At 44.3% G+C, this 23,409-nt stretch overlaps 1 protein-coding gene across 2 annotated transcripts in view; it reads left to right on the forward strand.

The window, feature by feature from the left end:
* PTPRU (protein tyrosine phosphatase receptor type U) overlaps nucleotides 1–13,452 on the forward strand; it is a 104,384-nt gene extending 90,932 nt beyond the window's left edge. For both annotated transcript variants that reach the window (XM_072609626.1, XM_072609625.1), the window contains exons 26-30: nucleotides 3,644–3,784; nucleotides 6,822–6,947; nucleotides 7,739–7,896; nucleotides 10,159–10,294; nucleotides 11,858–13,452. In XM_072609626.1, the coding sequence (XP_072465727.1) occupies nucleotides 3,644–3,784; nucleotides 6,822–6,947; nucleotides 7,739–7,896; nucleotides 10,159–10,294; nucleotides 11,858–11,920 (624 nt within the window). In that variant the 3' untranslated portion in view covers nucleotides 11,921–13,452. The remainder of the gene's footprint in view (nucleotides 1–3,643; nucleotides 3,785–6,821; nucleotides 6,948–7,738; nucleotides 7,897–10,158; nucleotides 10,295–11,857) is intronic.
* The last annotated feature ends 9,957 nt before the right edge of the window (nucleotides 13,453–23,409 follow it).

The raw sequence follows: 23,409 nt of genomic DNA on the forward strand, positions 1-23,409 counted from the left end.
CTTCTGGACTAGTCTGGATGAGCTAGGTTCAGCTTTGTAGAGAATAGGTTCTCCACTCTTTAGTTTGCAGCCAAAGCCCATTCACTCTTTCGCCATCCAGAATGGGAGTCAATGTCTGGGCTTCAGTCCACCAGGAAAGAGTAGGGAGCCTGGAATTCATCTCCAGCCCATCTGACCCTTCCCCACCAACCCATCCCAGGTCAGCTGTATGCTTAACTTTGGACATTGCCTAATCTGGTGGGCTAGGGGACCATCCCTAAGACCTCCCCTTAGGGTAGTTCTTTTGAAAAATTCTGGGCTAGTTCCCCCTTGGATCAAGTTCTATGTCACTGAAAACCAATCTCTATTCCTGGTTTCCTCTTGGACCTCTGAGAATTTCCAACTTAGTCAACCGACTTGGAGTACAATTAGGAGTTTCAAGTGATGGGAAAACCCAATTCCTTCCATGGACCCTTGTTTGAACACACATAGAAAGTTATCCCATCCTCACCCCACCCTAGATTCTTGGTTTGGCATGAAATCATTAATATGAGAAAATTCAGGTCAGTTTCATTCCAATTCAACATAGATGGGTCATGGACTCACTATGTACTTAGGTTTATGGGGAACACAGATATTAAATTCTTCCAAGGCCTTCTACCTTTCAGAAACTTGAATCCTTCTTCAAATATTTGAAAAGTTGTCACATGGAAGAAGGAGTACACTCATTTGGCATGGCCCCTGTGGGCAGAACTCATGGTAATGGGTAGAAGTAGCAAAAGGGCAAACATAATAAGGAACACCCCACCAGAACTATTCAAAGCTGTACTTGGTAGACCAGGACATATGGTGTCTATCGTAATTGCCTAGGAGAGTGGGGTGGAGGGGCAGGAGAGCTCTGCCTTTGTGTCTGTAGACTCAGATCTCCTGATGCCTGTGATCTTTTCTGTTCCTCTTTTTCTTCCCACCACTGTTCTTTCTGGCACCTCTCTTCTGTTTCTTACTCTCCCAAGGGCTGGGAGCTCTTCCAGATTAAAACAAAAATCCTCCTTCCCATTCTGCTAGCATATTGCACAGATGGGGGTGGGCCTTTAATAATAACAATAGCTACATTTACATAACACCTTGAGGTTTGCAAAGTGCTTCACAGTTATTACCTCATTTTCCCTCATAACAACCCTGGGAGGTAGGGTTTTTTAATTTTCATTTTATAGATGAGAAACTGAGACAGAGGTTAAGTGACTTGTCCAGGGTCACACATCTAGTAACTTTCTGAGTCAATATTCCACCTCAGGATCTTTCTGATTGTGAGTCTGGCTCTCTATCCACTACTCCATCTAGTTGTCTATTTAGTCCAAGAAAGAAAGAGCTTCCAGCTGAATCTATGGGATCCTAAGCACCTTAGGGGCCATTCAGTCCAACGCCCTCATTTTATAGATGAAGACATTGAGGTAAAGAGAGGTTAAGGTCATGCATGTAGGATTTGAATACAGATCTTTGTAACTCCAAGTCCAGTATTTACTCATTATGGCATGCTACTCTTGGTCATCCCAAAAAGTTTCCCATGAATTTAGCTGTCCATGGTGCTAGCCTGGGAACCATATATAAGGCTTTGCAGACTCAGGGTCTCTAGCTGATGGAAGACTGTAGGAGTTGACTTAAGTCCACCAAAGAAGATTATTTGGGAATCTGGATGTTATCGTTCTTGGCATCCGTAGGATCCTCTGTGGAGTTCCCAATTTTGTCAGCATCAGGTGACACAGAATAACTTAGAGGACTTTCTATAACACAGCAAGAAGATTTAAAAAAAGAAATGTTTGTTCAGTTGAGTTAATAATAGTGATAATCATGAGCATCAACACTGATTACCCTATAAATGCATATCTAATGAAACTAGGGAACTAGAATAATAACTCCTTTTAAATTGCCATAGGTGTTGAGGAAGATGAGAAAAAAAAGTGTCATTTCACAGCTGATAATGGATCTTTCCTCAGTACTTGTTAGAATATGGAACTGAACTAAATGTCATATGTTGAACTAAACTGAATTAAAAGTGTTATTACATCAGGGAACTTAAGCTGACTTTTGCCCAATGAAAGAAGTTGGTGATAGGGAAGCTCATGAATGAGACATTTTGTAACCAGGTCAAGGGAAGGGGCATCCATATCTAAACTTTTTGAGACATGGATTCCTCCTTTATATTTGGTTTTAACCTCAAGTTCAGAGCATTCAGGGCCTAGCATATTGCCCTGGACATAGGAAATGTTTAATAAATGTTTGTTGAATTGGATGAAATACAGGGGACTAGCAGGTGAGGTGACTTTTAATAAGTTAGCCAGTATTTGTTCCAACTGGGAAAAAAAGTACTGATGATGATTGCCTCTTAGAACTCTGGATGGGTTGACAGGCTAAAGCGATGGGCAATAGCCAATAAAATGATGTAGTAACAAATGTGAGATCCTATACTTAGGTTAAAAAAATGACCCACTAAATCCACAGTGGAAGAAGCATCGGTAATATTCATATGGTTATGGTTAAAAGAACCAAGGATATGTGACCTAGAAAGGAAAAGACTAAAGGGAGATACAATAGCTGTCCTCGAATTGTTGTGGTGCCAACTTGTTTTTTATAACCCCAGAGGATTGAACAAGGAGCAGAGAGGTAGATTTTGACTTAATGAAAGGTATAATTTGGAATAATTTGTTGCTGTTCAACAATAGAGTGGTCTGCCTTATGTAATAGTGAGCCTTCTAATCCTGGGAGGGTTCACATAGTGAGTGATCACAAAGTAAGATGATTACCTGTCAGAGATTCTGTTAAATGAATTTCTTGTAGGGTAAGAAATTGTGGTTAGGGTGTGTTCCATGTATTAAGAAGGTGGGACTAGATTACCTCTGAGAGGCCTTTCAGCTCTAAGAATCTATGTTCCAAGGGCTCCTCTGGCTCTGAAATTCTATATCCTGTGTTCTGAGGTCCTTTCGAGCTCTGAAATTCAGTGTTCTAAGAGTCTGTGTTCTACATCCAATATTCTGTGTTCTAAAGTCTTTCCTAGTTCTGACATTCTGTATTCTAACATTCTGTGTTCAAAGATTCTTTCTAGATCTGAAATTTGTTGTTCTAAGATTGTGTTCTGAAGTTCCTTTCACCTCTAATATCCTATGTTCTAAAGGCCCTTCCGCCTTGACATTCTGTATTCTACCATTCTATGTTCTCAGGTTCGAAATTTGGTGTTCTAGAGTCTATGTACCTTTCATTTCCAATATCCTATGTTCTAAAGTCCATCCTAGCCCTGATATTCTGTGTTATATGGTTCTGGGTCTGACATTTTATGCTCCAGTGCCCCTCACAGTTCCAATATTCTGTGTTCTAAGGTTCCTTCTAGTTCTGAGATTCTATAGTTCCCTTGGGGCTAGGTCATGTGGCTTCTCTTTATGACTTTTGTATTGACAAGGGCAATTCATCTACTTCTCAATCAGTCCTCAATGCTCCCAATATGCAAAATGGGGCAGCTGAGCCAAGGTAAAGGAATCTAGCTGTGTGTTACAACGGGCCTGAAATGAGCTCCTTTGGTCTGGGTAGGAGGAACTGCGTGTTCATTTGGAGGTGCTTCAGAAATGAGGCAGTGGGCTGACCGATGGGTGTCGGACTTTTCCTTCCCTTACAGAGTTACACCCAGAGTGCAGCCTTCATCGTCACCCTGCATCCTCTGCAGAGCACGACCCCTGACTTCTGGCGCCTGGTCTACGATTATGGCTGCACTTCCATAGTCATGCTCAATCAGCTCAATCAGTCCAATTCTGCCTGGGTGAGTATGTCTGGGGAGGGGTTGATTGATTTGCCTTGTGTCAAACAGCTAATAGTTGTAGGAGTCAGGACTTGAACCCAGACCTTCTGATTATCAGACAGTTATTACTCTTTTCACTGCCTCACACTACCACTTTCCTGTGACCACAGGGGTTAGGGTTTCTCAGTTAGCTGAGTCTGAGGAGGGTGTTTATTGGACCCACAGGGAGGAGGGGAGGAGAGCTATGGGGCTTGCAAGCCAGAGGGAGCAGACGATATTGGTCTTCCAGCCTGGTAAAGATGTCCCCAAGAGTGACCAGGAAGTAAGTTGGGCCTTGAGGACAGAACTGGACCCAAACTGAATAATGAGGACACGACCCTCAGGCCTATCCATGGACATCAGTCCTCACTCTTTCTCAGTGACATCTGGGAGCCTTGGATCTGGGTATGTGCCAGATCTGTGGAGAGGGCTTCCAAACAAAGGGAAGGGACCTTGGGACACAGAATGTTCAGCCCTTACCCAGTGACGCTACCATGGCCAACAAATGTAGCCCTGTAACAATGTGGTGAATGGGGCTTTTCCCATGATTGAAATCTAGAGGGATTGTTGACAACTTTTTTAGTCTTTTAGAATTGTACAATCCATTGAGTTTGGCATCTTATTAGCAGGAATAATCTTTTTTTACTGTTTTTTTTTATGATAAGGAATGACTCTTTAGTTAGGGGAGGAAGTATACATTTAGAAATAAAGGAGATATAAATCCAAAAGATATCAATACAAATTTTAAAAAGAATAGTTATCTAAAATGAGACTCTATCAGAGGAGGGCTTCATCCCTCCACCCCATTTTCCTTCCCCAGTGGTGTCTCCAGAAACGGCCTTACATTGTCCTAAGTTCTTCACCATCTTCCCTCCTCCCTTCCCAACGGAACTGAGGGCCTTTGGTATCACTTGCCGGGAGTGCAAAGGCTGCTGATTGGCTCTGTTCATTAACTCCACTGGGAAGTGGGCTTTATATACAATTAACTTCATGGGCTTTTAACAGATAGCAGAGGAGACTTCATTAACTGAGGGATTTTATGAGTTTCAGTTCACCATGGCCCCCAGGCAGATGGACTAATCTGCTCATAGCTACCCAGCTTTTCTTGACCGTCAATGCCAGTAGAAAGAGGGGAGGGATCACAGAAGTGGGTGGCCCACAGCCTACAGAATTAGGGCTCCAGCCTGGGATGTTGAGCTGATGTGCTTAGATGGAGTCCAGGCCGACTTGGAAAGTCTGGCCTGGGAGCCAGGAGACCAGCTTCGAACTCCAGGCCCTGGCTCTAACTGGCCATGAAAAGCATTGTAAGTCATTTTCTTCTCTTAGTGAAGGGTGAGGATTGCGCTTTGCTGAGAAGGGAATCAGAGAACTTTTTATATATAACTTTTATTTCTCCCCACTCATCTGTGAGCTTCTTAAAAGAGGAGACTGCCTTCTGCCTTTTTTTTTTTTAAACGCAGTGCCTGGAACATAGTAGGTACTTAATAAATATTTATTAACTAAGTAGATCTGGGAAGGATACCTCAGTGGTCATCTAATCCTCTCTCCTTGCATTTTAAAAAAAGTTAAAAATGTTTTTATTCCCATCTTTTGTTTTCCATCATATTCCTTTCTACACACACCTCACTTCTTCTTAGAGAGCCATCCTTAGGACAGAGAAGAAAAAAAAGCAGTTCAGGAAAGCTCATACTTTAACTGAGTTTGATGGTGTAGACAATGTTCCACACCCATAGCTCCCCACCTCTGCAAGGAAGGGAGGGAAATACAGTTTCTCCTTTCACTTCTGTTATCCCCGTGCATGAGCCTAGGGCAACGCATTTGCTGGTGACTGACTTGCTGAGCAAGGTGTAGACACCTACATTGATGTGGTGACCCCAATTTGTCTTTGGTCCACCCCCACCCTTAGGCCTCTGCCCAAATCATAGGATCATAGATTTAGGACTTGTAGAGACCCCAAAGAACTTTTAGTTCAACCTCCTTATTTACGGATGAGGAAACTGAGGCCCAGAGAGGTTAAATCACCTGCCCAGGGTTGCACAACTAGTCAGCAGGATTTGAATTCATGCCTTCCTTATTTTAGGTCCAGTGTTCTAGGCACTCTGACTCCTGCCCTTGGTTGATTGGTTTCTGGGGCTGAGCCAGATTGTCGATACTCCCTTATCCTCCATCCCCCAAGCCTAGCCCAGGGATATGACAGCCGAGGCATCCTTGGAATTGGACAGTCTTGTGTATGGGCATAGCCATGTGGGGGATGGTAGGAGAGAAATGAATCTTTCTCTCTTGGTGCCTTTGTGTGTTTGTCTGTGTCTGGGGGTGAATCTGTGGGCAGCTAGCTATGTGTGTCTGTGTAAGGTTCGTGGACTTGGCCTCTGTATATGCTCATGTGAGGCTGTGGGTCTGTGTGCACTAGTGTCTTTGTGAGAGGGTGAAGGTGTGAGGTTGCCTGGGTGTTGGGATGGAGCTATGGGTCATTGTCTATCTGGCTTGTGTGTAATCGCGTGTGTATGTTGGTACGTGTATAGACTGTGACTCTGTATAGCTTTGAGTAGATGAGACAGTTAGTCCACAAGCATCTATTAATGGCTCACAGTGTGCCCAGGCACTGTGTTCAGTTGTCAAGAAAGTCATAGCCTAATGAGGGAGATGTCATGTAGAGAACCAGGTACATGCAAGATATATGCGGGGGAAGTGTAATCTCAGAGGGGAGGGCACCAGTAGCTGGGAGGTGGGGGGACGAGAAGAGGGCTCCTGAAGAAAATAGGGTGTGTGTGTGTGTGTGTGTGTGTGTGTGTGTGTGTGTGTGTGTGTGTGAGTACATGAGAAAGTGTGTGTGTGTAGATGTGGGCCACTGTGGATAGGAGTGAGGGGGTGTGTGCATATGTATGGGTGTGTGTATGAGTGTGTGTGAGAGACACACACACACATACACACACAGAGTGTGTGCACGTGTGCATGTAGATGTGGGTCACTGTGGGTGGGAGTGAGAAGGCCCTCACTCCCCATCTGACTGCACCCCCAGCCCTGTCCCCAGTACTGGCCAGAGCCTGGTCGCCAGCAGTATGGCCCCATGGATGTGGAGTTTGTGTCTGGCACAGCAGACGATGACCTCATCGCTCGCCTCTTCCGAGTTCAGAACCTCACTCGGGTAAGTGTGCCAGGGGTGTGTGTGTATGTGTGTGTGTGTATGTGCATGTGTATGCATGCATACAAGCAGGACTTAATTATCAACTAATTAAACTGAGAGGCATTAGTATTCTGGCTCCACAGATTGAATTTCCTTGTGATTACCATAAACATACCCAAGGCCGGCTGTTGGCTTGAGGGTCTCTCTTCTCCAAGTCCTTTTGCTGCTCCCATTTCTGTGTCATCAATGTGCTCCTGTCCCCTGCCCGTGACGTCCTTCTCCTTCAGGCCCTACTGTCCTCCTCCCTTTATGGCTTCAGTGCCCCCACCTTCCTCTGCTCTCAGGACCCCCATTTGCTAGGCTTGGGGTACCAATGTCCTCTTGTCCACCCCATGCTCAGTGGCTCTCATCCTCCGGTTCCCCCAGTCCCTGTCTCCTGTGTCCTTTGCCCCTTGATGCTGAAGACCGCCCCCATCTCTCTGATACTGAGGTCTCCTTGTTCTCTTGACCTCCAGGTCTCCTAGTCCGGATGTCTCCTCATTCTCTTACCTTTTCTCTCATCTCCCTGACCCTCACGTCACTTAGTCCCTGATGGTCTCCATCCTCTTTCCCTGGATGCCTTGCACCCTGATGTCCTCCCTGATTCTGATATTCTCCATCTTCCTGCCCACAATGTTCCCATGTCACTGATGCCCCCTCTCCTGAACTCCAATGTCCCTTTGATTCTGAGGTTTCCCCATCCCTCTGTCATGGATGCTCCCCATCTACCTGCCCCCTCTGTCCTTCCTGACCCCTGCCCTTGCCCTCCCTAGCTGCAGGAAGGACATCTGCTGGTACGACACTTCCAGTTTCTGCGCTGGTCCGCGTACCGAGACACACCTGACTCTAAGAAGGCCTTCCTGCACTTGCTGGCCGAGGTGGAGAAATGGCAGGCCGAGAGTGGGGAGGGGCGGACCATCGTGCATTGCTTGTGAGTGACCTGAGGGTCTAGAGTGGGCCAGGTACTGAAAGCCAGGGACCCACAGGGAAATTTCATGTATTGGAGCCCTGGGCTAGAGGTGGGGTTGGGGGTGGCACCTGCAGAGCTCATGGCTAGGCCTTGGGACCACTCTCTGGGGCCACAAGAACTGGCCCTAGAGAGGCCCTGGGGCTGAGTCCTCTGCTACTTAATCCCAGGACAACTGTGGTCTCTGGGCCTCAGTTTCCTTATCTGTGAAATAAGGGGGTTGCACTCACTGGCCTCTGAAGTCCTTTCTGGCTCAAAAGTTCAGACATACAGATAAATCATGTGTCAGACTCTTCTGTTCGGCTGAGCCAACAAAAATGTTTCACCAACATTATGTGCTGACCTCTTCAACCACTCCCTCCCGCCCTGAGCCCCAGGGTGCTGCATCAGCCTTTTTTACAGCAGTACTTGTCTAAGGGCACTGAGGGAGACAGGCGGGGGGAAGTTAGCAGACAGGGGAAGATGCCAATTCACCCAGGGTATATGCTTGGAGGGAGTGCCTTCTGTGGGGCCCCAAATCCTAGAGAATTCCCAGCTTCCCCTAAGGCAAGAATTGTTAACCTGAGATCCATAGGCCAAGATTTTGGAGGGCTTGTGAAATTGGATGGGAAAGCAATTACATCGTTATATCCACTAAACTTAATTAAAATTTATTTCCTTCAGTTAGCCCCCCGCCCCAGCATATTCTGAGAAGGGGTCTATAGGCTTCACCAGAATGCCAAAGGGGACCAGGACACAACAGGAGGTTAAGAAAACCTCTGTCTGGGGAGTCACGTCCATGGCCCAGGCAGGACAGATGCTCAGCTAGCTAAGGATAGGCCCTAAGAACTGGATCTCTGTCCTTGTACCCAACAACATGCCTGGTTAGCTTGGAGGTGGAGAGAATGGCTCTGATGGGCTCTGATCTTCTGGCCACACTGAGACAACTAATCCTGCTTGCCATGACATAAGTAGACTGGTTTTCTCATCTTAGCTTGGTGCTAGCTGGTGGCTGAGCATAGGGTTGTGGTTGAGAGAAATGTGTGACTCTGGAGTGAGAAACCCAGATAGCCGTGGCCTGGGTTCCCCTCATTCTATACAACTGCCCCTCTTTGGAAAATCAAGGCTCTGATGGGACTCCTCATCTGGGAAGGAGATGGAGGAGCCATAGACTGTCTCTGAGAAGGATGGAACTTTCTGGGGATGGAGCAGGTAGGCATGCTGAGGGAGTGAGCACGACCCAGGCATGGACATGGATGCCTGCTACTCGCCGATTCTTCCCCACATCTCAGCAGATATCTATTAAGCATGTGCTGTGTGTCAAACACTTTTCTAAACACTGGAGATACAAGGAGAAAAATGAAATAGTCACTGTCCAGCTTATAGTCTACTGTACACACACACACACACACACACACACACACACACACACACACACACACACACACTCTCTCTCTCTCTCTCTCTCTCTCTCTCTCTCTCTTCTCTCTTTCTCTTTCTTACCCAACGTGTGATTTTATTGATGTAGGAATCTCCTGATAAGGAACTCCCTCTACCAATTAATTCTAGTGCCTTCCTTCTATTGATTACTTGATTAAGATGTTCTGTCGAAAGTTTATTTGTACCTCGTTGTTTGCATGTTATCTCCTCCATAGACTAAAACTCCTTGATGCAGAGACTGTTTTGGCCTTTCTCTGTGTCCTGCATGCTTAGAATAGAGTAGGAGCTTAATAAATGTTTACTGACTGACTGAATCTCTGACCATTGTAAATGTTCTGCATCTGGGAGTCTTTGGTGCCAGAGGCACTGACAAGCTAGGTGACTGTCTCAGAGTTACATGGTCTGGTATGAGTCAGAGCCAGGACTTGAACCCAGGTCTTCCTGACTTCAAGGTCAAAGTCTCTGTTCACTATACCATACCCCCTCTGAACATAGAAATAAGTGCAAGAGGAAAGAGCGAACATGGTGAGTGGAGTAGGGTGATGTGGTGGTCAGGAAAGATCTCTTCTAGGATGTGTCACTTGAGTTGAACCTTGAAGGAAGCTGATGATTGAGGAGGGAGAGCATTCCAAGTGTGAGTTTCTCTTTCTATATGTGGGTCTCTCTGAGATTTCTTTCTAGCTCTGTTTCTCCATCTCCCATCTCTGTTTTTGGGTGTCTCTGTCTCTAGCAATATCTCCTGTCCATCCCTCTGGGTGTCTCTGGGGACCTTCCCCCTCAAAGTTTTGGCTTTTCTCCTCCTGACAGGAATGGAGGTGGTCGCAGTGGTACCTTCTGTGCCTCTACCACAGTCCTGGAGATGATTCGCTGCCACAACCTGGTTGATGTTTTCTTTGCTGCCAAGATGTTGCGTAACTACAAGCCCAACATGGTGGAAACTCTGGTGAGTAGGCCTCCTTGTGCCTGGTGCCCCATACTTCCTGTGGCCAGCACCCTATTCATTCCAGGCCAATCCATACCTTGTTCCCAGTGTGCCATCTTTTCTATATCCTACACCCATTTATACCCCATGCCCAGAGCCCTGGATTTTCCATAAATGATGACCCACCCCTATGCCCAACATACCAAACACCTTGTCTTCTCTATTCTCAATATTCTATAATATCCATCCATTCTGATACCCCATACCTAGCATCTCATCTGTGCCTGATGCCATGTCTACTCCATTCCTAACACTTCATCCCCACTCCATGCCTATTCCATAACCTGTACTCAGCATCCCATCCATTTCATGTCCTATTGCCCATCTTTACCCCCTGCTCAATGCCCTGCCTCTTTCACACCTCATGCTTGCTCTCCATCCATTCTGCCATACCAAGTCCAGCATCTTCTCTATTATATACTTACCCCACTCCAGGGGCCCTTCTTCCATACCCTATGCTTAGTGTCCCATTCATTTTAGCGCTCAAACTGTTGCATACTACATGCCTAATGCCGTGTCTAGATTGAGTTAACTTGTCCTTTATCTGATGCTAAGCCTCCCACCCATGCCCAGCATCATATGTATTTCATGCTCAGCATCCTTTCTGTAACTTATGTCTAGCACCCATCTATTCTACATTCTATGCCCAGCATCCCATCTGTGCCTAATGCCCAGTCCACTTCATACCTGATGTCCAACATTCAGTCTATTTCATACCATATGTCAACATCCTGATCATTTGATATCTTATGCCTTAACCATTATAAATTCTATGCCAAATTCCCTGTTGATTCCAAACCTAGTGCCCGCATGCCCAGAACCTATTTCACACTCTGTTCCCAGTGTTCCATCCTTTTATACATCATCCCACCCATACTCCATTTTCAATGCCCTGCCCATTCTATATGCCATGCTCAGAATCCCATCCGTGCTTAATGCCCTGTTCATCCCGTATTCAGTTCTCTGTCTATAATTTGTCATCAGTACCCATCCATTCTATATTCAGTGCTCAGAGATCTGTTTTTATTTTATCCCATGTCCACCATCCTTGTTAGTTCCATACCCTGTGATACTTCTGTTCCATATTCCACACTCAGCATCTCATTTGTGCCCAGTGCCCTCTCCATTCCATGCCACCATCTAGTTCATCCCATACTTTCCACCCAGTACTTATTATCTATTACATTTACTGTGTCCAGTATCCCATCCTTTTTCCAATGCCCAGTGCCCATTCATTCCATCGCCTATGCTCAGATTCCAGCATCTAGAAAAAACCCCTGTCTATGGTTAATGTCCCCAAACTTATCGCTTGTCTCTCCTTGGGTCACATCTTAGTAGCTTAGTCACTGAGAACTCTAGGATATCAGGTTTCTTATTAAGCCTTATTAAAAAAGTTTCCTGTTCTTGTCTCTTCCCTGGGACAGTGATATGTTGGGGAATGGGACATCAGGTGGATTGGCAGAAAAGGCTCTGGTAACAGCTCACCATGTCTTCTTCCTCCTTCCCTCCCTCTTTCCCTTCCAGGAGCAGTACCATTTCTGCTATGATGTGGCCCTGGAATACCTGGAATCACTGGAGACCAGATAGCGTGAGATGTGCTGAGTCTTGGAGGGGAGGGGGCTCATCCCCCAGGGGCTGGCCCTCCTATCACCTGCCGTCCCATCTGCAAGTGAGAACCCTGGCATGAGGGGATGACCTGGTCACCCATTTGCCTGCCCTAGGTCACCCTGGCTCTGACACCATCCTGTCCCCTCCCCTCTTAGGCATAGCACCCATGCAGTGGCCCCTAGAGATGGAGTGTGAGGGGCAGACACTGTAGACAGGATGTGGCACTATGCTGGCATGGGATTTTCTCTAGGTCAGTCCTGTTATCTGGGAAAGTTTTAAGGACCAAACAGAGGGGGTGGCTGGGGATAGGGCTGAGTATAGTCTCCCAGCCCCAGTGGGCTCATATGGGCCTAATAAAGGACTTCAGTGCTGTTAGGATGGGACCATAGAGCAAAGAGGCAGCTGTCTTAGGGGGCATGCCAAGCTGGCTTTATCAGACCTTGGAGGGGATGGCATGTGTCAACCACGGCTACTTTGCCCTGAGATTGGGTCTTTGAACCCATGATGGAGCCAGGCAGCCCTTGACTGAGAGAGAATTTAGATCATCTGGAAAGGGCTTTGAAGAGGTTATAGCTGTCTGAGTCCTTCAGGGCTTGGGAGTACAAAGGGAAGAAGATGGCTTTAAGGCTGGTGAATGGGTGGGCCTTGGGAGTCTAGTCAGGTACTCCATTAAAAGGAGAGTCCTAGTTATGACTTCCCACTAAGGGGTAGTGGTAACCATTGGTATTTTCCACCAGGGACTTGGCAGGCTCCAATGAGTGAACACTAACCTTTTCCTTGTGTCTGAGAGGTCACACCCTTTCCTCCCCAACCCCCAGTGGCCAGTCCGCCCATCTGGCACTGATCTACCCCCTTCTCCTACCCAGGCCAGTTTATTTCCTTGGGTTACTCATCTCCTGCATCCCCCAGAATGCTTTTTTATGACCCAAGGGGTTCTGGTCCCCCAGTCCCAAACTCTTCTCTGAACCAGATGCCAGATGCCTGAACCAGGGAGTGCTGAGAACTCCCTGACCAGTTTCCCCTCACCCCAGTATCTCCAGCCCACTGTGTTCTGAGAATGAAACTGATTCATTACCCTCTCCTCGCTCCTCCTTCATTCAGTTTCGTCCTTGCTGGCCTAGCCAGGCCCAGCCTGGGCAAGTGACAATCTGCAAGGCTGAACTATGGATCACCACAGGGAATGGGGAGCCTATAGACCCCATTGTGGGTGCTCACTGAGGTTAGAGGGAAGCACCAGAGTGTCCCAGAGCACCAGAACATGGGTGTTTACTTGCATGTCTGGGTGATCCCAGGAGCAAGGATGCATATGTTTCTTTTTTCCTTTTCTTTTGCGGATGGGGACAAGAAAGATCTTTTCACAATGGGGCAGGTCACATCCCCATTCTGTGCCTCAGTTTTCCCATCTGTAAACTGTAGATATGACTTACTGACCTACCTCGCAAGGGGCTGTGGGGAGTCACAAGCTGATGTTTGTAAATCGCTTTGTAAATAAAAGAGCTCTCTGAATGCCATGGATCGGGTCTGTGAATGACTGCCTTTCCTACATTGTGTCCCCGGGAGGTTGTGGTGATGTGGTGGAAAAACTACAGAATTTAGAAGTCAGGGGATTTGAGTTTAAACCTGATTATGCTACTGTGTTACCTTGGTTAAGTCACTTTCTCTCTGGGCCTCAAGTCTCCTCATCTATAAAATGGGCAGCATGGATTACATCCTACTTCTAAGCTTTGAATCTGTGATTTCAGTGGGGCATTGGGAGGCCAGCTGCTAACCAAATATCCAAATGTCTGGCCCCATAGCTAGACATTTCTCCCAATGACCAGTCCTAGAGTTCTACAGGCCAGGGTAGGGGTACCTAGATTCCAGCTCATGGTGAGTAGTTCAGGAGTTAAGATGAAGCCTATTGAAAATGTGGCCCCTTTGAGGGCTTCAATCATGGTTTGGCACCTTGGAGATGATGCTTGATATGGGGGAGCCCCAAAGTTGCCCTCTGTCATTAATAATCCTCCTACCATGTGTCTTTTGTGGGAAGGGGCTACCTGGTATGGCCGTCCACACTCCTGACAGTTTTTTTTCTTGGCATCTCTCCTGATGATCACATTAGGGAGCTGGGTGGGAGGCAGCATGGAGGAGAATCAGAGCTGCAGAATAAGCCTGAGGGCAGTGGCCTCCCCCCCCCCTTTCCTGAATTGGCACCCATGGACTGGCACCTCCCATGTGAAGTCCCTGCTCTGCCGGAGAGACACAAAGAACAAGACCTTTCTTCCTAGGACTGATGGAAAAGTATACTTCCAGCACAGTAGGTCTGACCACCAGTCACTATGGGGACAGGGATCCTCTCCAACTGCCTCATGAGGTCTGAGAGCTGAAATGAAACATTCAGAAACATTCAAATCCAATTCTTTTGGCCACAACAACTCATGAAGAGTATATTCTAAGGATGGAGGAGTTGAGGTTTATGTTGATGACATTCATGTTGAGGTTATGCTGACCCCAATAAAATCATGCATATTTGAAGTATGGTTCTACCTAGATTGGCCATGAGGAGGATGAAGGAGCTAATAGGTCCAGCAGTGTCCAGAGTGGACCTTTTATACTGGATACTTCTGCTCAGCTACTCAAGTATCAGTCTATTTTTTCCTGGACCTTAAAAAACTATTTTTATATTTTTCAAGTTTTCAAATAGAACCAAAATCTGTTTTCTTTTGCTCTCATCTTCCCATGAAAAGAAAAGCAAAGCAAAATCTTTATAAAGCAAAGCGAATTCCTTTATTGGCCATGTCTAAACAATATGCTTCTCTATCTGCACCCTAAGCCTATCCTTCTCTGCTGGGAGGTGAGTAGTATATGTCATCATCTCTGGAATCATGGTTGGTCTTTGCATTGATCATCATTCTCAAGCCTTTCCAAGTTGTTTGTCTTTAAAACGTTACTGTATAAATGGTTCTCCTGGTTCTATACACATCACTCTGTCTCAGTTCATATAAGTCTTCTCAGGATTCTCTGAAATTCTTTCCCTAATTTCTTACAGTGCAATAGTCTTGCATTACATTCATGTACCATACCTTGTTCAGTCATTCCCCAAACAATGGGCCCTCCTCCCCCCTTACTTTCTAGTTCTTTGACACCACAAAAAAAGCTAGGCCCAAAGTCAGGAAGATTCATCATCTTGAGTCCAAATTCAGCCTCAGACACTTAACCTTAGACAAGTCACTTAACCCTGTTTGCCTCAGTTTCCTCATCTATCAAATGAACAGGAGAAGGAAAGGGCAAAGCAATCCAATATCTTTGCCAAGAAAACCCCAAATGGGACCATAAGGATTCAGACACAATGGAAAACAGCAACCAAAATTGTTATAATAAAGCATTCAGGCTACGCTTGCTTTGTGCTCTGTTCCATTCCTTGCTCTCCTGACTTCTCCACCTCCCTCCCAGCAGCCTTCTCACCCTAGAAATGCTTCTGTTCTATGGTCCTCTCTTCTGATTGGTGAATTCCTGTCCTGGACCATGATTCCATGAGATGTTTGGGGCGTACTTACTTTACACCCAGCTGCACTGCTTACTCTCTAGATTTAATCTCCCTGCCAGCATCTGACTGGCCTAATTGTAGGTATCCTCTGCAATCCCCTGGTTTTCTAGTTCGCCTTTATGCTTTGTCTTCCTCTTTTAAAATGTAAGCCTCTTGAAAGTAGGTACTATATTTTTTGTTTGTTTTAGTATGTTTGACACTTTGCGTAATTCCTAGAACATGGTAAGTAATTAATGCTCTATCTATCTATCTATCTATCTATCTATCTATCTATCTATCTATCTATCCACCATCCATCCATATCTATCTATATTCATCCATCCATATCTATCCATTCATCCAATCTATCTACCATCCCTCCATCTATATCTATCTATATTCATCCATCTATTCTATCCAGTTGTCTATCTATATATATCTGTATCTGTATATCTATCATGTATCATCTCTCTATCTACTGATCTTCCTGAAGTTCACAAGGGAAGGACTTTGTCAGGTTTGTCTGATCCAGGAGACCACAATTTGAGAGTTAGCATGATACACTGGAAAGAACATAGGATTTAAAGTCAAAGACTTCAGCACTGGCCCTATTAATGTCTACTTATATGACTTTTACCAAGTCATTTAATCCCTGTGGGCCTGATTCTTCATCCATAAAATGAGTGGATGAGGTGATGTCTGAGGTCTTGTCCAGCTCAACATATATGATTCTATGATCCTGCCATAATTAAGACCATCCCATGGAATATGTCCAAAGTTGTCTTTCCTTGTTCTGGATGATGTGTTGTGGCTTAGCACTTAGCCTCTTGGGGGATGATGAACACCTGGGCTGCTTTTGGCCAAATGGTGGTTCTGTGCTGAAGGATATGGTTGGTTTGAAAAGTTGAAGCACACTTCCTTCCATCACTGGCTGCTGTTTCAGGGTAGCTGATGACTTCATGGACTTTTAAAAAGAAGAGACTGTTTACAGGTCATTCTCTTGCTTAGCCTTTCCCTGGTGGAGAGCAGTAAGCTTAGTCTCTAGTCTCCCAGTGAGGAATTGGGGACAGGTGGTGATCTTTCCTTCCATCCTATTAGAGCTTCTACATGGAGCATAGATTCAACCAGGTAAACTTGTGCCTAGGATCCTGGTGGCTGCCTTTTCTACATTGTGCTTCCTTTCTTGGGTAGGTTATCAAACATCATTTTCAAGGTAGACATTTCTAGGCTTAAAGGTGAGCTTGTGATTTTGAGAGGTCTTCAGGTCTTGAGTTCTTTTGATCTGAGCTGGGAGGCATGGGAAAGAGTCACCAGCAACTACTTTAATATTCTTGGAGAAGACAGTCATCAAAGCATAATCATCAACAAGAAAATGGGTCCAAATCTGGCTCATTTTCACCAGAGAAATGGAATGAGAGTTGTTTGGACAGTGCAGAGCCAAGTGAAATGTGGCCATATCCGTCAGCTGCCATCAACTGCTTTCTGTTCTGATGAAGCTGGTTTAAAAATCAGACTCCCAAGAGATTATAATAATAGTTGTAGCCTATTTGAATTCTTTAGTTATATTGTCAACATGGCAGTTATGAGACTCTTTTGTATTTTAGCATTTCTTTTGTGTAGAAGAAATAAATTCCTGTTCCATATCTGACTTTTATTGGACATTGAGCATCTCCACCTTTTATAGAAACTCTAGATATGAGACAAAATCTGAATTTAAATAATTGTCCCTGGGGGTACTGCAGTGATGGTGGTCTGATGAGCTGAAGGGTATGAGAAAAGGGATCCTAGTCCTTCTGTCAGTACAGGTCAGGTTCCCTGAGGCTTGAACTTGATTCAGACGGCATGCCTGGAACCACATCAGAAGGGCGCCTCGGAGAGTGGGAGTGGGTGCTCTCTGAGCCCAGCAGTGGTTGTTTATGTTAGACTATGATGAGTAAATGAAGGAAAAAATTGTTAAGCACTTACTTCGTCCCAGCTGTGTTAAGTGCTGGGGATGCCAATATAATAAGTGAGATAGCACCAGCTATTAAGAAGTTTACGCAGTGATAGAAGGAGACATATAGAGGAGTGGTAGCAGTCATAGCGATGGTGAGTGGATCCATGGGGAACCTTTTCAGATGTAATTGTAGTCCTGATTTGATTACTGTGAGAGAGTGCCGAGAGCAAGAAGTGGAAGGCTTGTGTTTGTGTGCTGGGGATGTGTGGCAACTTAGCAGGCAAATGTCATTATGTCTGTTATATGGGATATAAAATGTGAAGTGGAAACAGAGTCTGGCCTGGCACCTAGGGCTGGGAAGATGTAATAGGCCAGGGAAGTTTTTGCTTAGTCATCAAATGAGAAGTCATCAAGATCTTAGGGTAAGAGCTCCAAAGATGAGAAGGGACGTGGATGCTAGAACTCTCTGATGGAGGGTCTTGGCCCAGGTGGGAGAAGCAAGGCTGGGCTAACAGGCAGATTGCAAGGTAGCCCGGCTGGCTGGCTGGAGAGAATGTGAAAGTGGAAACATGGTGACAGTGTGATATAGATAAAGAGCTTTGGGCTGGAAGTCAGGGAACCTGGATCTTAGTTCTAACTTCATCACTAACTCATCAACCCTGGGCAAATCACTTCCACCTTTGGGTCTTAGTTTTCTCATCTGTAAAAAAGGAGTGTTTGGACTAAATGATTCTTAAGGTCTCTTCCAGCTCTCTAGAATCCACAATCTTTCATTCCTTTTCTCCCTTGCTCCCTTCTTCCCTCTCTCCCTTCCTGTTTCTCATCTATCCTTCCTTCCTTCCTTCCTTCCTTCCTTCCTTCCTTGCTTCCTTCCTTCCTTCCTTCCTTCCTCCCATATAGATTTATTAAGAGCCTACCATGTCCAAGGCCCTGGCAAAAGCTAATTCCTTCACTTGCATTCCTGATCCCTTTGCCTCCTCCATGACTTTGACCCAACATTTATCCATTCTGTATCTTTCATACATCTTTAATCTATTTCTCCCCTGACTCCTTCCCATCATCTGCTTACATATATGTTCAGGTCTTCCCAATGAAAAAAAAAGATCTTTGCTTGACTTATGTAGCTATTGTCTTGTCCTTCTTTTCATGACAACATTTCTAGAAAAAGTTCTTTACAATTGATTCTCCTACTTCTTCATTACCCACTCATTCCTCAAACCCTTGTGACCTGCCTTCAGTTCTAGAACTGTCTTCTCTGAGCTCAATAAAGACCTCCCAATGGCCAGTTCTTATCCTCCTTGACCATTTGCATCATTTGACACTGTTGACCACCCTACCTACTGGATCCTATCTCCCACCTTGGCCTCTGAGACACCACATTATCCCAGTTTTCCATCTGCTTCTCTGACCATTCCTTCTCTGGTTTCTTATTCTCCTCCTGATTTCTTAAGTGAGTATTCCTCAAGCTTCTATCCTTATTCATCTCGTTTTTCTTCACTCTTCTCCTTGCAATCTCATTCACTCTCTTCGCATTAAATGGTTTCCACATCTATCCCTGCAGCCTTGACTTGTCTCTTGCCCTTCAGTTACAACTGTCTCCAGGATGTCACCTAGATGTCCCAGCACCACCTAAACTCAACATATCAAAAACCAAGCTTGAAACATAGGAAGACTTAAATGAATTGAGGCAGAGTGAAGTAAGCACAACCAGGAAAGCAATTTACCCAAGAACCGTAGAAATGAAAACAGAATGAACAGTAACAATAACAAACCCTAAGTCCCAACACTGTAGAATTACAATGACCAGGCTTGACCCTGAGGGAAACATAAGGAAATATTCCTTTCTCCTATCTTGGTGGAGGTGGGGTACCACACAAAAAGCATGCTGGGATTTTGATTCAGAAGACCTGAGTTCAAATCTCAGTTCTGCTCCTTACTATGCCTGATCCTTGGCGAGTCACTTAACCTTAGGTGGCTCAATTTCCTTTTCTTTAAAATGAGAGAATTTGACTAAATGATCTTTGAAGTGCTTATAGCCCTAGTTTTATGATCTTGTGACTTAATGCATCAGTTAGTTTTGCTGAACTGCAACAAGGAGCAAGTCCAGTGAAGTTTAGATGTGAGAGGGGAGGAGTTTTGTTGAGTAGAAAGACAGTTCTGGCTGTCAAGAGTTGAGATGTGGAATTGAATGAAATGGAACAGAAACCCTTTGGTTGATTCTGGGAGTAGTAGTGCCCTCCCCAAATGATGAATGGTCACATGGTTATCAAGCATCTCCCAGAACCTGTCTTAGGCTTGTCATCTTGCCTAGAGTCAGGGGGATGGATGAGATGACCTCTGGAGGAGATTTCTATGGTTCAGTAGAAGTGAATTGAAGCAAAACAACCGAGGGATGCATGCTGACAGGGCCCGTCAAGGCTGTCCTGTTAGACACCCACTCCCGCAGGCTGACAAGCTCACAAATTCCAAGCTTCATTTGGAGCCAGTTACTGTCCAAATATTGTAAAGTGTGATGACTGTAATTATGCCCGGCAGCAGAATGACTGTCCATTATTCACTGAGAACGGCAGAGGGAGGACCTGCCACCTGTCAGGCTCAGAGACAGGGGCTGCTAGAGCTTTATGGAGGCAACAGCTCAGGAATGGATTCTCTCCTCCTGTGCACCTCTAGTTGGGCCCTACCGCAGCTTCTAATGCAAGCCTTACTCTGAATTCGTTCTGCCCTTCTCTTTCTGGCCACAGAGAAAACTAAAGAGCATGGCACGGTAAACTCATCGCAGCTTCTCTTCAGTCGAGTCTGCTTTAATCTCCTCTGTTTTCTCTCTTCCACTGATACCATCCCATCCTCCATTGACATGTCTGTCTCTCCAATGGTTCAACTCAATTCAACAAACATTTAATTGCCTTCTGAATGGAAGACATGGAAAACAAGCTAGGTTCTGACCTCAAGAGGTTTATAATAATGTTTAGGTGTGAAGGTGTGCCCAAGTAGGCATAGCAGCAAAGCATAGGTGTGGCTAGAAGTATGTCACCCTGCAGTGTGTGGGCATTCATCATCATGGGTCTTCCTCCTTCCCTTTCTCTTCTGTTCTGGATCAAACCTGACTCTGACTCTGTCAGACCAAGACTCTGGTCTTGTGGTTCAGGCTTAGGATTAGAATGAATTGAGATCTTCAGAGACCATATGACCTTCACCAAAAGGAAATTTACCCAACCATAGCATGGAAAGGACATTCAGTGATGATACAGCATTGGATCAACTGGATGAGTCTCCCCTCAGCCCTTCATTGACCACAGTGATATGTTTGGTCAGAATGTCAGTGTGAAGTCCCTTAAACCTGAGGAATCCTAACCCAAAGGGTGGGCTGATCTTTTATGCCTTAGATGATGAGAAAGCTGTGCCAAATGGTCAGTCCCCTGTACTAATTAAGGATGATTTTATTTTTCTTTCCTAAGTCACATTTATTTGACTTGCTTTTAGGTCCCCCATGGAGTCCATTCCTCCAGTTTGATATGCCTGTCATTCCCCTTTCTGTTAAACTACGTATTCCCTCTTCCATTTTCTTTCTTTTTTTGAAATCAAATTTTAGTTTTTACAATAAATGAAAAATTATCATTTCACTTCCTCCCCTCCCACTGAGAAAGGAAAAATAAAACCAAACCTTTGTTACAAACATGTATAGTCAAGATAAACAAATTCCTGTGTTGGCCATTTCCCACCCCCTCTTTCCAACCCATTCCCTCCAAATGCATCACTGTAATCTGAGTCCATTATCTCTCTATCAGGAGATGAGTAGCATGTTTCATCATGAGTCCTCTGGAATCATGCTCGATTATTGATCAGAGTTCTTATGCCCTTCTTGTCTTTCACGTAGGGCCCAATCACAGGTTCTCATCTCCCCCTTCCTTTTTTTTTTATTTTAACCCCTCTTCAAGTTTTACTCTCCTTACTTAGAGTTTATTTTGCGTATTGCAAATCCCTGCCTTTATCTACTCTCCCTTTTATTCCCCTGCTTCCCTTTTAACCTCTTTCCTTTCTGTTTCCCTATTGAGTAAAATGAATTTCTGTATTCATCTCTCTCTGTGTATGTGTGTATTCTTTCCTTCTTTAATTAGGTGCAGATGAGAATGAGGTTCAAATGTTGCATGCCCTTCTTACCCCTTCCTCCTTGCTTGTATAGACTTCTACTTGTGCACCATAAATAGTAATATGAGATATTTTCCCCCATCTTTCTTGTTCCCCCTCCCCAGTGTGTTTTTCTCTTCTGTCTCTCCATTCTTCTCTTAAGATCATCAAAACATTTCAGAACTACTCTCAGGGTCTTTAGCTAATTCAGCTCACCGTATAACCTCTCATGACAGTCTTCAAAAGGGATATATGTATATATCTTCCTATTCTAAATTAGAATGTTAGCAGTTTATTATTGCTTAGACCCTTATGATTGCTTCCTTATGGTTGCTTTTTTTATCTATATTTAAGTTTAATTTATTTTCAGTTTTCAACTTTCACTTCCATAAGTCTTAAATTTTTAAAAATTTTTTTTAAATTAAAAAAATTTCTCCCCCTCACTTCCCCCTTTCTCCTCAAGACAGCATGCAATCTGATATGGGTTCTACACATATATTCCAATTAAACACATTTTCACATTAGTCATGTTGCATAGAAGAAATATAATGAATGGGAGAAACCATGAGAAAGAAAACAAAACAAAATAAAAGAGAAAAGAGTCTGCTTCACTCTGCAATCCAACTCCATAGTTCTCTCTCTGGATGTGGATGGCATTTTCCATCATGAGTCCTTTGGAAAAGTTTTAGGTCCTTGCAATGCTGAGAAATGCTAAGTCTATCAAAATCAGTCCTCTCACACTGTGGTTGTTAATGTGTACAAAGTTCTCCAGTTTCTGTTCATTTCACTCAGCATCAGTTCATATCAGTCTTTCCATATTTTCCTGAAGTCTGCCTGCTCATCATTTCTTATAATTCCATTACATTCATATATCACAACCTGTTCAGCTATTCCCCAGTTGATGAGCATCCCCTCTATTTCCATTTCTTGGTCACCACAAAAAGAGCTGCTATAAAATATTTTTGTACGTGTGGGTCTTTCTCAGCTTTTATGAGGTCTTTGGGAGATAGCCCTAGAAGCAAAATTTTTTTCAGGATTTTCCAAAATCATATTTTAATTTTTAAACCCCTCAATATTTTGAGGGCAATTTAATCCATATGTTTCTGATTCATTTACACTGAAAACACTGCTTTTTTCTAAAAGCTCTAAGATGTTAAAAAAAATGTGAACTTTTTTATTTGCCTTTTAATTTAATTTATTTGTTTTCAGTTTTCAACAATTACTTCCATAAGTCTTAAATTTTCTCCCCCTTCCTCTCCCCTCCCTCCCTGAGATGGTTTTCAATCTTATATAGGTTCTACACATACATTCTTATTAAACACATTTTCACATTAGTCATGTTGCATAGAAGAATTAAAACAAATGAGAAAAACCAAACCAAAACAAAACATAACACAAAAGAAAATAGTCTGCTTCATTCTGTGCTCTGATTCCATAGTTCTTTCTCTGGATGTAGATGGCATTTTGCCTCAAGAGTCCTTTGGGAATGTTTTTGGTCTTTGCATTGCTGTGAAGGGCTTAGTCTATCAGAAACAGTCCTTGCACACAGTGGCTGCTACTGAGTATAATGTTCTCCTGGTTCTGCTTATTTCACTCAGCATCAGTTCATGTAAGTCCTTCCAGGTTTTTCTGTAGTCTGACTGTTCGTCATTTCTTATAGCATAATAGTATTTCATTACATCCATATACCACAACTTGTTCAGCTTACAGTTTACAGTTCTTGGCCACCCCAAAAAGAGCTGCTATAAATATTTTTGTGAGACCTTTTCCCCTTTTTATGATATCTTTGGGATGCATCCTAGAAGTGATATTGTTGAGTCAAAGGGTATGTACATTTTTGTAGTCTTTTGGATATAGTTCCAAATTGTTCTCCAGAATTGGATCAGCTCACAGCTCCACCAA

The sequence above is a fragment of the Notamacropus eugenii genome, chromosome 5 (assembly GCF_028372415.1).
Source record: "Notamacropus eugenii isolate mMacEug1 chromosome 5, mMacEug1.pri_v2, whole genome shotgun sequence".
Lineage (NCBI taxonomy): Eukaryota > Metazoa > Chordata > Mammalia > Diprotodontia > Macropodidae > Notamacropus > Notamacropus eugenii.